We start from the raw sequence: 12,688 nt of genomic DNA, 5'->3' as shown, positions 1-12,688 counted from the left end.
GTGACGGCAGTCCTGCACTCTCCCCACAGACCCAAGAAGCTTCGCTTCCACCCGAAACAGCTGTACTTCTCCGCCAGGCAGGGGGAGCTGCAGAAGGTGCTTCTCATGCTGGGTGAGTGCCTGTGCGGGCCCATGGGGACGACGCTGCTCACCCTGTCTCACGCGGTCCGACGTCCGCCAGGTGGCGTCTCTGCTGCTCTGACCAGTGTCCAGAGCTGTTGAGCCAGTTCACGCTGTTTGTTTTTTATGAGTCTCTCTTTTTTTTTCTAATTTATTGATTTATTTTTAGAGTAGAAGGGGGGGAGAGAGAGGGGAGTGAGAAATATCAACTTGTATCATTTGCTTCACTATAGTTTTATCTTGATTGCTTCTCAGATGTGCCCTGATCAGGGATAGGATCCTGGGCTCAAACCCAGCCAGTGACCCATTGTTCAGGCTGGTGACCTCGGAGTTTTGAATCAGGGTCCTCAGCATCCCAGGTTGATGCTCTATTCACTGCACCCGCACCAGTTAGGCTATTTCTTATTTTAACAAGGAATTAGGAATATGATTATTACATTAAGAAGAAATGTAGGTTCACAAGCAACCAGGTGAGCTGGGCCTGGGGTGCTGGGTGGTGCGGGAGCAGCGGGGACACCTGCATTGAGCTTGGGCTGCTCTGCATTCGCATGCACACCTGCGGGTGTGGACCTCTGATGTCACGGCCTCCTTGGGCTGCAGAAGGACAAGAATTGGGTTCTGAGCTCACAGCTCTGGGTTTCATTTCTCTCGGTTAAAAATGGTAATTAAAGATCTCTTTAATTTCACAGTAAATCGGGAAAGAAGTTTAACAGTTTCCTCTAAAGAAAGTTGTATTTAATGTTGACAAAAGTGGCACTTTTGTTTTCCTCACCCTTCTTGCCGGTGCCTCTCTGCTCCATGAGTGGTCTCAGCACAGGGTCCCCGTGAGGCCCTGGGAGCCGTGCTCACCAAGCACGTTTCTGTCAGGGCTGCAACTGGCAGTGCTGTTCCCGGAGCCTCTGTCCCCAGAGCTCAGGGGCAGGGCCTCCACTCAGGCTCTGCAGGCGCCCTGGTCAGGGGCAAAGTCACTGGGACCAGTGTAGACGAGGGCAGAGGGAGAGACTCGCATGCGGCTCCTTCATACCTGATCTGTCCACGCAGACGCAGGTGCTGCCGCCACCTAGGCCGTAGCCCGGTGCCTCACAGCCATCCGAGTGCTGGGAGCCAGCACCGGCTCTAAAGTAATCAGCAAAACCTGTCTGTTCACAGTTGACGGAATCGACCCCAACTTCAAGATGGAGCACCAGAGCAAGCGATCCCCACTGCACGCTGCGGCGGAGGCCGGCCACGTGGACATCTGCCACATGCTGATCCAGGTGCGTGTGGGGCCCTTGGCTGCCCCCGCCCAGTGCAGCAGCGCTGCCACAGCTCTGCGTGATGGCGTTTTTGTTTAGCTTCTGAGATTGCTTCCTCACTTCCGGTGTGGCGGGCTCAGGCCAGTGGCAAGCACACGCCTCCTTCCCCATCCTCGTGTGGGCGTGTTGCCTGTGTGTCCCTAGTCGTGCGGCCATGTAAACACCGGTGTCCATCTCCTTCTTTAGGGTTGATTTTTGTTTTAATTTCCTGGCACTCTTTCTTATTGTTCACTTGGAAGTTACATAATTTTCTTTCTCATCCCCAGTGGTCACACGTGCAGATGCTCTTGGTGATGAAGCTGACGAGGTTACTGAGGAGGGGTCACGGAGGCTGAGGAAGGAAGAGCATCTAGTGAGAAGGGGCAAGTGAGCTGAGCACTGGCTCTGTGACCCTGAGGCCCCCAGAGGTCCCCAGGTGCCAGCTCAGGAGAGTAGCATGAGAGGACTTGGTGACAGCAGATGTGGGAGTATGCACATGGGTTACACATGTTCTGAGTAATGACTGGCCAGCGGGGGGTATCCTTCAGCATGGACCTGTGGCAGTGTTGGAGGGATGACCGTGGGGAGCTGGTGCTCACTGGGCCGGTGAGGGTGTGGCTGTGCTCTCCTGGCGGTGGGCCTGCAGGCCTCGGGCACTATAGGGTTGTTGCAGGCCTCCCAGCAAGGCAGGAGGTGAGCGGGTGTGGCGGCCAGGTGGAGGCTCTCAGGGAACGCTGTCCCTGGATTGGGATTCTAGCTGCTGGTGGTTTTATTTCACTGCATGTAAGAAACGTTTGCATCTTCTGTCTCCATCTGCCTTTTCGGAAGTTAGCTTGTCACCCTTTTGAAAGGACCTGTTTTCTCTTTGGCTTTTTTTGCTTTTTTGGAGAGAGGGAGAGAGGGAGAGGGAGAGAGAGAGAGAGAAAGAAAGAGAGAGAGAGAGAGATAGGAACATACAGTGGCTCCCGTATCTGGGAATGTGTTCTGATCCGGGAATTGAACTGGCAACTTTCATTCTCCAGGACAGTACTCCACTGAGCCAAGCAATCCAGCCAGGGCTTAGTTTTTACTGATTTTTAGAAAGACAGAGGGAGGGGCGGGGGAAGGGAAGCATTTGTTGTTACACTCAGTCGTGCATTTTTTTATTACTTCCTATATGTGCCCTGACCAAGGATCAAGCCCACAACCTTGTTGTTTTGGGACAATGCCCTTAACCAACTGAGGTAACTGGCCAAGGCCTGGCTTTTTTTTTTTAACACTGAAATAGCGCTGTGTGTGTGTAAGTGATGCACACAGTAGAGTTCTTAAAATGTAGACTTCCTGGTTAGTCAGCAATAAGAAAGGGAAGCCAGCCTGACCAGGCGGTGGCGCAGTGGATAGAGCGTCGGACTGGGATGCGGAAGACCCAGGTTCAAGACCCCGAGGTCACCAGCTTGAGCGAGGGCTCATCTGGTTTGAGCAAGGCTCGCCAGCTTGAGCCCAAGGTCGCTGGCTCGAGCAAGGGGTTACTCGGTCTGCTGAAGGCCCATGGTCAAGGCACATATGAGAAAGCAATCAATGAACAATTAAGGTGTTGCAATGTGCAACGAAAAACTAATGATTGATGCTTCTCATCTCTCCGGTCCTCTCTATTCCTCTCTGACTCTCTCTCTGTTTCTGTAAAAAAAAAAAAAAAAGAAAGAAAGGGAAGCCAGAGGCCTGGTGGTTGGCTCAGTGATAGAGCATCGGCCCAGCGTGCAGCATCCCAGGTTTGATCCCTAGTCAGGGCACACAGGAGAAGCGACCCTCTGCTTCTCTCCCCCCTCCCCCTTCTCTCTCTTCCTCTCCCGCATCCAGTAGCTTGATTGGTTCGAGCATCAGTCCCTGGGAGCTCAGGACAGCTCATTTGATTCGAGCATCAGTCCCTGGGAGCTCAGGACAGCTCATTTGATTCGAGCATCAGCTCCAGACGGGTTGCCAGTTGAATCCCAGTCGGGGTGAATGTGGGAGTCTATCTCCCTTCTTCTCACTTAAAAAGAAAGAAAGAACAAGAACAGGAAGGCAGCTAAGCAGCAGTCAGGACACAGAGCTGCTTGCTTCCGGAAGCCCTGTTCCCTGGGAGCTGGCAGCTCTCCAGGCTGTGCTGTGACTGTCACAACTCTGCGTTCTGTGTGGTTTTACCAGCAGGCAGCACCTCCAAGCATGCGGCTCAGCTCTGTCGGCCTCAGCATCATGCTCGTTGAGTCTCTGTGAATTTTCTGTGTCACCTTCTCGGGTCAAAGGACAAAAGCCTACTGAGTGCACACCCTGGGGAGCTGCATGGGTTGGTGGTCTGATCCCACTCTTTCCTGCTTTGGCCCTGGGGCTGTGTCTGGGATGCTGTCGTTGGAGAGTCAGTGAAGGGACACGGGAACCCTGTTCTGTTTCGCAACTTTTTGCAGGTCTTAACTTATTGAGAGCTGGATGTCATGTGTTTGTTTTTTACAGAGAGAGAGTCAGAGAGAGGGATAGATAGGGACAGACAGACAGGAATGGAGAGAGACGAGAAGCATCAATCATTAGTTTTTCATTGCAACAGCTTAGTTGTTCATTGATTGGTTTCTCACATGTGTACTGACCGCGGGCCTTCAGCAGACCAAGTAACCCCTTGCTCGAGCCAGCGACCTTGGGTCCAAGCGACCTTGGGTGAACTTTGTTCAAACCAGTTGAGCCTGTGCTCAAACTGACGAACTCGGGGTCTCAAACCTGGGTCCTCCGCATCCCAGTCCGACGCTCCATCCACTGCACCACCGCCTGGTCAGGCGGATGTCATGTGTTTTAAAGAACATCAGCCCTCTCTCCAAAGGCGTCTGTAGGAGCCTTTGCACTGACAGCTGTCCTGCGCCCCTCTGTCACGCCCAGCCTGGTGCACACTTTGATGACCTGGGCCACGCTCCCTGGGAACCTGGGATGTTTGCATCTTTCTCCTCCCAGGACCGTAGCAGCTTTTCTGATCCCAAGAAAAGGGGGCGATCTGTTCGGTTCTTGTTTGCCTGGAACCAAGGGTGCTGGTTTTTGAGGTTTGGCTTTTTGCAGGGGGTGTCCTCCCCTGGGCTGGCTCTGATCTTGGGGGCTCCCGGCCTCAAGGCAGCTCTGAGACCGGCCCCAGGCTCCCAGTGTCGCAGCCCCTCTGAAGGTGGTGTGTCTTCCATGGTGTTTGGTGTCCGTCCCACACTCGCACTGCAGCACAGTGTGCACACGGTGACAACACTCATCGGAAGGAGCGCACTCTCCTCAGGCTTCATGGTCATGGGATCTGGTGGCGTGCCTGTGGCTCAGGTGGACAGCATCTAGCCCCAGCCTTGTGCTAGCACTGGGGGCACCCCTGGCCTGAATTGAGTGTCCTGTCCTGGGCCATTGATGGGCATTGTGGTGACCTTCGGGCACCGGGCTGTCTGTTCATCCCGCACCTCCGCCTGTCCCCCAACTCCAGCCTGTCTGGTAAGATCACTGCTGTTGGGTCTGTGCCCTTCCCTCTCACCTCTACATGGCATGTGCACTATGAGCCTCCGAGGCATTTTCTCAGAGAAAAGTGGTTTTCCAACAGTCACGGAGCCCAGGGGAGGGAGAGCAGGCAGCACCTGTGCTCTTGATCCCAGAGCCCCAGGGCCTGCTCTCAGCTGTGCACACAACCTCGCACATGGCCATGCGGGTTTGGGGGACGCGCCTGGGCCGGGCCTGCTCAGGCTCTGGCACTGTCGCCGCTGTGTCTGGTGTGGAGACTGTCAGGTTGGTCCTGCCAGAGCATCGCGGGGGCTTGAAGACCCATTGCCCGTGCTCTGCCATCTCTGGGGAAGGGCCTGGCAGTCATGTGGGGCCTCCTGGTCTGACTCGTCCTGTGTCTCTGGGTTCTCAGAGAGTTTTTGGTTTGTTTCTCAGCTGCCCTTGTTTTCTCTGTTGATGGTCCATTTTTCTCTGGCATCCCTCTGGGGGTGACTGAGTGCTCCAGGCTGTGTGTGGAGCCAGTCGCTGGCCAGTTCTGATTTCAGGTAAGCTACTGGAAACTAGTGTTGGGTTAATCCAGGCCACTCCTCAGTGACGTCTGAGTCCCAGGGAAGGCCTGTTTCCCAACCCCCGACTGCAGGCAGTGCCCAGACTGTGCTGCCCTGTGACTCCGGGGTCACAGAGGAGCAATGCCAAGTACACGGCCCGGTTTGCAGACGGCACACGGCCTTACGCCTGCAGGGCATGTGCTGTGGCTGCACAGCCTGGTCTGAGTGCTGTGCCACCCTTCACTCTGAACCTGATCTCATGTGCGTTTTAAAGATTGTTAAAATTAGTTGCTATGCCTGGCCGGTTGGCTCAGCGGTAGAGCGTCGGCCTGGCGTGTGGGGGACCCGGGTTCGATTCCCGGCCAGGGCACACAGGAGAAGCACCCATTTGCTTCTCCACCCCCACCCCCTCCTTCCTCTCTGTCTCTCTCTTCCCCTCCCGCAGCCAAGGCTCCATTGGAGCAAAGATGGCCCGGGCGCTGAGGATGGCTCCTTGGCCTCTGCCCCAGGCGCTAGAGTGGCTCTGGTCCCGGCAGAGCAACGCCCTGGAGGGGCAGAGCATCGCCCCCTGGTGGGCAGAGCGTCGGTGGATCCCGGTCGGGCGCATGTGGGAGTCTGTCTGACTGTCTCTCCCCGTTTCCAGCTTCAGAAAAATACAAAAAAAATAAAATAAAATAAAATAAAATAAAATTAGTTGCTATGAGTTCTGGCTCGAGTTGGCCCTCAGAAGGGAATGCTCCACCTTGACTTTGAACTGTTGTATGTTGGGAATTGAACTTGTACCCCCGTGTCCCACCTTGCTGCCTCAGCCTCTTGGACCTCTGCCACCAGGTCTATCCCTGTGAAGTGGGGACTGTGATTCTGAGAGTAACCGAGTCTCCCCAGAATTCCCTGGACCCATTTTCCATGTGTATCCAAGCCTACTGTTTTTATTTGCTAAAAGTAAAAACAGTACTAACTTCAGATTTTCCCATAGTAAATATTTATTTTTAGAACTGAATATTAGCTCTTTGTCCATCAGTCTGAGAAGTTTGACAGTTTCTCTCTCAGAGGGAAAAGGTTTCAGCTGCCAAATAGCTGACTTGCTCCCAGCATGCGACCCAGCCCAGGGCTGGGCTGCCCGAGTGGCCCCGGAGCATCCCATGTGGAGGCCACTGAGCCCGGTGACCTACCTCCCGCCCAGCCTTGCTGGGGGACCCTGCTGCACCCCTTCTTTACTTCTACTGGCTTTAGGAGGTTATCACCTCCCTTCTCATTTCTAAAGGTGTTGCCTACTAACGTGCTACAAACATTTTCTAAAACATTTTCATTGATTTAGAAACGAAGGCTCTCTTCTTGAACCAAAGCTTTTGATGGTCATAGGATAATTGTTTTCAAACTTAATTTTGCAAAAGTCAGATATCATTGGGCAGTAGAAAGGGTTTAATATGGTTGGTGTGAGCTTTCCGTTCTCAGATGTCTGAAGCTTGTGAGTTGTCTCCTTATTGGGGTTGTGGTTGCAACAGCAGCTTCCCACACACCGACTGTCCCTTGGTTTCACCAGGCGGGAGCGAACATTGACACCTGCTCAGAGGACCAGAGAACCCCGCTGATGGAGGCAGCAGAGAACAACCACTTGGACGCGGTGAAGTACCTCATCAAGGCCGGGGCCCTCGTGGACCCTAAGGTACGTGAGGCGCCCGAGTCCTAGTTCTGTTCTGCCAGAGCTTTCTCAGGCACAGGAGCAGGCCCCTGTTCCTGTGGAACGTCTTCAGGAATTGGTGGCATTGGGCACGCCCACCAGGTGTCTGGAATGGTTATTTCGGCAAGCTCGGTTGCGGGTGCGCCTGCAGACAGTGCCAGTGCACATGGTCCTGTGCCCGACAGCAGACAGAGTGGTCGGGTCTGCCATGCAGAGGGGGCTTCCTTCATTGGACACGCTTCCCTGCCTTGTTTCTGTCTGCTCCAGTTAGGCTACAAGACAAATAAAGACCTTGGGGTCCCAATTGGAAAAGAAGAAGCAAAATGATCTCTGTTCATAAATGACATGATCCTATAGTGGAAAATCTGAAAGAATCCACAGAAAAGTTGGTAGAAGTAATGAGCGCGTTCAGGAGAGCTGGGAGATGGAGTCAGGACAGAGACGGCAGCCGTGTCCCTCACACTTGTTGATGGACCACCCAGAAAGGAAGTGAACAGTTTTGTTTATAGTAGCATTAGAAGAATGATCCTTAGGAATAAACTTAACCAGGGAGGTGAAAGATTTATACACTGAAAACCAGACAGCGCTGCTGAGGGAAATTAAAGACACTAATAGTGGAAACGGCGGGCATGCCGGCGTTCCTGGGTTGGAAGACAGCACTGGTAAGATGTCAGTTCACCCAGAGTGACCCTGCAGTCAGTGCAGTCCCATCAAACCCTGTCAAGTTTCTCACCAAAACAGAAGTGCACATCCTAAAATTCAGATGGGTCTTGGGGACCCTGAGCTGCCCAAACCACCCTGAAACAGAGCAAAGCTGAGGACTCAGAATTCCTGGTCTGGAAACTTGCTACAGAGCCGCACAGTGAAGACAGAGGTGCTGGCTGCGGGCGGACTTGCGGACCGTGGAACAGGACAGTGAGCCGGAGGAAATCTCATGTTTGTTGGATGGTTTTTGACAAGGGGGCCGAGAGCGCTCCATGGGGAAAGGGCAGTTCTTCCACTGGACATCTACACGCAGAAGAATGCAGTTAAACATGGAATTACTATGTGATCCAGTAACCCTGGCCCAGCTGTGCACTGAGGAGACTGAAGGCGGGACACAGGCAGACCGTGGCCCACCATGGTCACTGCAGCTGTAGTCACAGCAGCCCAGAGGGAGAAACCCCACAGCTGTCCATCTGTGGATGACAGATGAACATAGTGCAGCCCATCCACACAAAGAATGGGATTGAGCCTTAAAAAGGAAGGACATTCTGAATCAGGGTACAACGCAGACGAACTTGACCTCATGCTGAGTATAAATGCCAGTTACTAGAGGGCAGGCACCATGTCATTCCACTCTGTGAGGGACGTAGAATCGGCAGATTTAGAGACTGAGGCATGCGAGAGCTTGGGGCCGGAGGGAGGTCATTGCTTAATGGTCTCCCAGTTTCCGTGACGAGGCGGCTTTGGGAATAGATGGTGGTGACTGCACACCACCGTGATGTTAGCAATGCCGCTGAAGCACACAGTTCAGCATGGTGAGAATGGCAAGTGTATGTATGTAAAACAATAAAAAATGTCAGGAAGGCCTTACGGTCTTTTGCATTAATACATATTTTTTCCAATGAAAGTGATCATGTTGTTCACACTAGTTTATCAGTTCCTGTTTCCCATCAAGTTAAATTCTATTTTTCTACTAAATATCCTGTAACATTGTTTTAAGTGGTTGCTTGTGTTCCCTGATGTAATTATATCATTTGTTTAGTGAGATATGCTTATTTAATATTTATCATTTTCTATTTTTATTATACACACGTTTCAGCAGACATTTTTCATGGCTAAACCTTGCACGTGTGTGGTTTCTTCAGGACAGATTTCTGGGAACAGAACTGCTAGATCAAAATGTGTCATTGTTTTCTAGGCTTTGATGCCTCTCTGAGCTTTACTCAGGAGCGTCCGAGCACTCTCCCCTACACGCTTACCTGCCCACTGGCACATGGTTATGGAGGAATGCTAATAAGCTAGATATGCAAAATTGGTTGTTTTATTTACTATTTTAGTTTGCTTCTCTTTAAGTGAAAATATCCTGTATACAGTTGTTCACATATGTAATGAATATTTTTCAAGCTTGTATTTAGTCCTTTGGTTTGGTTTGTGGTTCTGAGATCTGGAAGTCTTTAATTTTTCTATAAATATTTGTTGTAACTGTTGGGTAACTATCAGTCCTCTCCCTGTGATGTTGGGTGAATTCTGCACTTGCCCAGTTCTCTACCAGGGGATGATCTTCTAACCTCATCACAGGAGCCAGCACCCAGTGAAGTCCCTCTGAAGAGGCAAGAGGCTGATGTCCAGGGCTTCACGGAAGCATCTGGAACTGGCCAGACTGACGACTGGAACAGGTGTCTAAGTGGATGAGTCGTAGACAGGCTCAGTAGCTGCAGGGGTGCATTGGGAAGTGGGTCACAAATAGACTCAGTCTGGACACATCTTAGGGGAACAGCAGACTGCTGGCCTGGGTGATTGGAGAGAGGAGAGTGAAAACCAAGTAGAAAAAAAATACTGAAGAAAAAATTCTTGTACATTTTCAAAATTTGATGGAAATTTACAGAACCAAGTAACTCAGTAAACCTCAAGCTGGATCGGCTCTGAAACAGCTACTCTGTAGAAAAACCTTTGTAAAAAGAAAGCTTTACAAACAGCCAGAGGAGCCTGCGTGTTACAGTGTTGCATGCAGGCCACGTGATGGAGAGTTGCCAGCTCCTCATTTGGAGCAGTGGCTGTGGAAGACTTTGGAGCTGCACCTGATTGTGTCCAATGAGGATGCTACATCCAGTAAAAGTATTCTCCAGAAAGTACTTGTGAAGTAAAACACTTTTAAGTAAAGGAACACTGTAGGAATCTGCCGCTGAGGCGGGTACCAAAGCCCCCAGGAGGAAAACTCGGCCCTCGGGAATGCATAGGAAGTCCCAGAATCCGGGAATGAGGAAGACTGGTTTTCTTCAAATTGCTTAAAAGACAAAAGGCTGTTTAAAGTGAAAACAACATTCTCTGGTGGAGTGTATACGAATTTGGAAGTAAAATATAGTTGGGGTTAGGGGGCTGACTTCTGCACAGTGCAAAATTTGCGTATAACTTTTGACTCCCCAGACCCCATGACGGCCCGTCCGTGCCCGTGGGGGTTAAACCCAGGATCCCCCGCTGATACTAAAACCTGGGGTTGCTCAAGTCCCTTATGTAAAATGGCCTAGAGCAGTTGGCTCTATGCATTCACAGGTTCCCTGCCGCCGTCAAAATACTCTTTTCAATCTGGGGTTGATGGAATTCACAGATGCAGCCCCACAGAACTAGAGGACTGCCTGTGTGGTTGCTTCACTGCAGTTGTTCATTGGTTGTTTGTCATATCTGCCTTGACCGGGCAAGCCCGGGGTTTGGAACCAGTGACCTCAGCATTCCAGGTTGATGTTCTGTAGACTGCGCTATGACAGGCCAGACTACAGGCTGCATGTGTATTTTTAAGTCTGCATATACGGGGACCCACACTTCAAACCTGTGTTGCTCAGGGTCAAGTGTATGTGACAGATGTGGAGGGGCAGCACTGAGCAAAGCCAGATGTTGTCAGGCTGTTTCGTCTCTGTCATGAAAGGCGAGAAATACTCATCCAAGTGAACTGTTAGAGAAAACGTTACACTTTCCAGAGAAAGTACAAGAAAATAATTTAAAAGAAATACAGCTTTAAGGACTTTTTTATTGACTGGTTTAGAGAGAGGGGAATGGGGGTGGGGGAGCATTCACTTGTTGTTCCAGGTTGTTCTGCATTCATTGATTACTTCCTGTATGTGCCCCGACCAGGGATCAGACCCACCACCGTGGTGTTTCAGGACAACACTCCGACCAAGCTAACCAGCCAGGGCCAGCTTTAAGCGAACTTTTAAAAAAGCTAGTAGAGGGAGTAGAATGGAGTAGAATGGAACACTAAAAAAAAAAGTGTTCACGTAAATAAAGACAGGAGACGAGGATAAGAACAGATGGGACAGATTGCATAGGTGACAGGTCACCTACCCGTGTTGGCGATCACATTGAATATAAAATACTGAATAGTCCAGTGAGAAGGCAGACACTTGAGTAGATGAAAGCGAGAAGCAGCTCTGTGCTAATACAGTGAGATTCACGTTAACTGTCATGGCACAGAGGGCAGAAGAAAGGACGGAGTACTCCTGTGCCCTGGTCAGCACGAGAATCCAACAAGAAGGTGGGTTTACAGAACTCTCAGACACCGAGAGAGAAGGTCATCTTGTGATTCCAGCATATAAGATCTCTTCAATAAGATACAAAATGTACAAAAACAATGTATGAGGTCAAGTGCATGACGATCGAGAACTTTTGGTCAAGACGTCACAAAGTACAGGACAGGCTACACACTGGGAGAAGAGTTTGCTGCCCTGGCCAAGGATTACTGTCCAAAAAGTGTAAGGAACTCCTCACATAGAAGCAGAAGAATGCAAAAGAAAAATTGGGCAAAGACCATCAACACTCAGTTCCCAGAAGATGAGGAATAAGTGACAACAAACACAGGAAAAGGCACTGGCCACTGGTCAGATCGTGTGGTTGGGTAGTGTCGTCCTGATATGCAGAGGTTGCAGGTGCAATCCCTGGTCGGGGCACAGAGAGGAGCAGATCACTGTTTCTGTCTCTTTCTCTGTCTCTCTCTGCCGCACTCTAAAATCAACCAATAAATTATAAAACAACAAAAAGAAAAAACAACACTGGCCTCATGAAACACCACGGAGACACCATCTGGTAGCACCAAGGTCTAGAAAGCTCCAAGGCTGGCTCCCAGAGGTGAGCAGCACAGCTGCTGGGCAGAGCCGCCTTCCTCGAAGCTGGAACCCTCACCCTGAGACCATGGTCCTGGCCACTCTTGCACGTGGACGCAGTGGAGTATGCTGTGTGCAGTGCACCCTCAGGCGGCAGAGTCGGGAAAGCTGAGTGTTCTGAACCAGGAGCGTTGACATCGGTGGGAGTAACTGAACCAGCACTGCACGCTGTCTACAAAGACGAGTCCCAGGAAGAGTGCTGGACTGGGTAGGAGAAGCAGAAGGATAAAACCACCGTTTTTGAACACATGTGTGCAGCACAAGTGGAGCCTGTCGGGTGTGGGCACGGTTCCCTCCAATGAGTGAGGGGAAGACCCAGTGGGCAGGCACGGGGTGTTCCCTGTGGCAGTGGGTGGGAAACCTCTCACTGCCCTGCAGGTGGAGGCTGGCAGTTCTGCCCGCTACCCTGCATGTTTTGCCTTTTCCCATGGCGTTCACTCAGCTGATGTGCCCTCAGCCCTGCGGTCCGACTCCACTGCTCCACAGCGAGCCCTCCCAGTGTGTCCACTGGACACCCCTGCCCAGTCCTCCTCCACACCCTGCCCCTGCCCCTTTCCCCTTCCCCTCCTCCGGGCACCTGTGGCCTGTTCCCTGGGCACAGCCTCGCTGTAGGTGAGATTGCTTAATGGTAGGTGCTCAAACTGTGGATTCCAGCTCTGAGAATAACAACAGAGAGAGAAAGGGCCTCGGGGAACAAGGTCAGCATGAAGAAAGGACAACATCTGGGGAGAAAGGGGTGGCTGTGCC

General features: G+C 51.5%; 1 protein-coding gene across 9 annotated transcripts in view; it reads left to right on the top strand.

Moving 5' to 3' along the window:
• The window catches only part of EHMT1 (euchromatic histone lysine methyltransferase 1), a 153,068-nt gene that overhangs the window by 118,664 nt on the left and 21,716 nt on the right, over window positions 1-12,688 (top strand). For all 9 annotated transcript variants that reach the window (XM_066255583.1, XM_066255584.1, XM_066255582.1 and 6 more), the window contains 3 exons: window positions 30-112; window positions 1,270-1,376; window positions 6,948-7,070. In XM_066255583.1, the coding sequence (XP_066111680.1) occupies window positions 30-112; window positions 1,270-1,376; window positions 6,948-7,070 (313 nt within the window). The remainder of the gene's footprint in view (window positions 1-29; window positions 113-1,269; window positions 1,377-6,947; window positions 7,071-12,688) is intronic.

This window comes from Saccopteryx bilineata, chromosome 2, assembly GCF_036850765.1.
Source record: "Saccopteryx bilineata isolate mSacBil1 chromosome 2, mSacBil1_pri_phased_curated, whole genome shotgun sequence".
NCBI lineage: Eukaryota > Metazoa > Chordata > Mammalia > Chiroptera > Emballonuridae > Saccopteryx > Saccopteryx bilineata.
The sequence above is the reverse complement of the archived record's forward strand: the minus strand, read 5'-3'. Positions and strand labels throughout refer to the sequence as shown.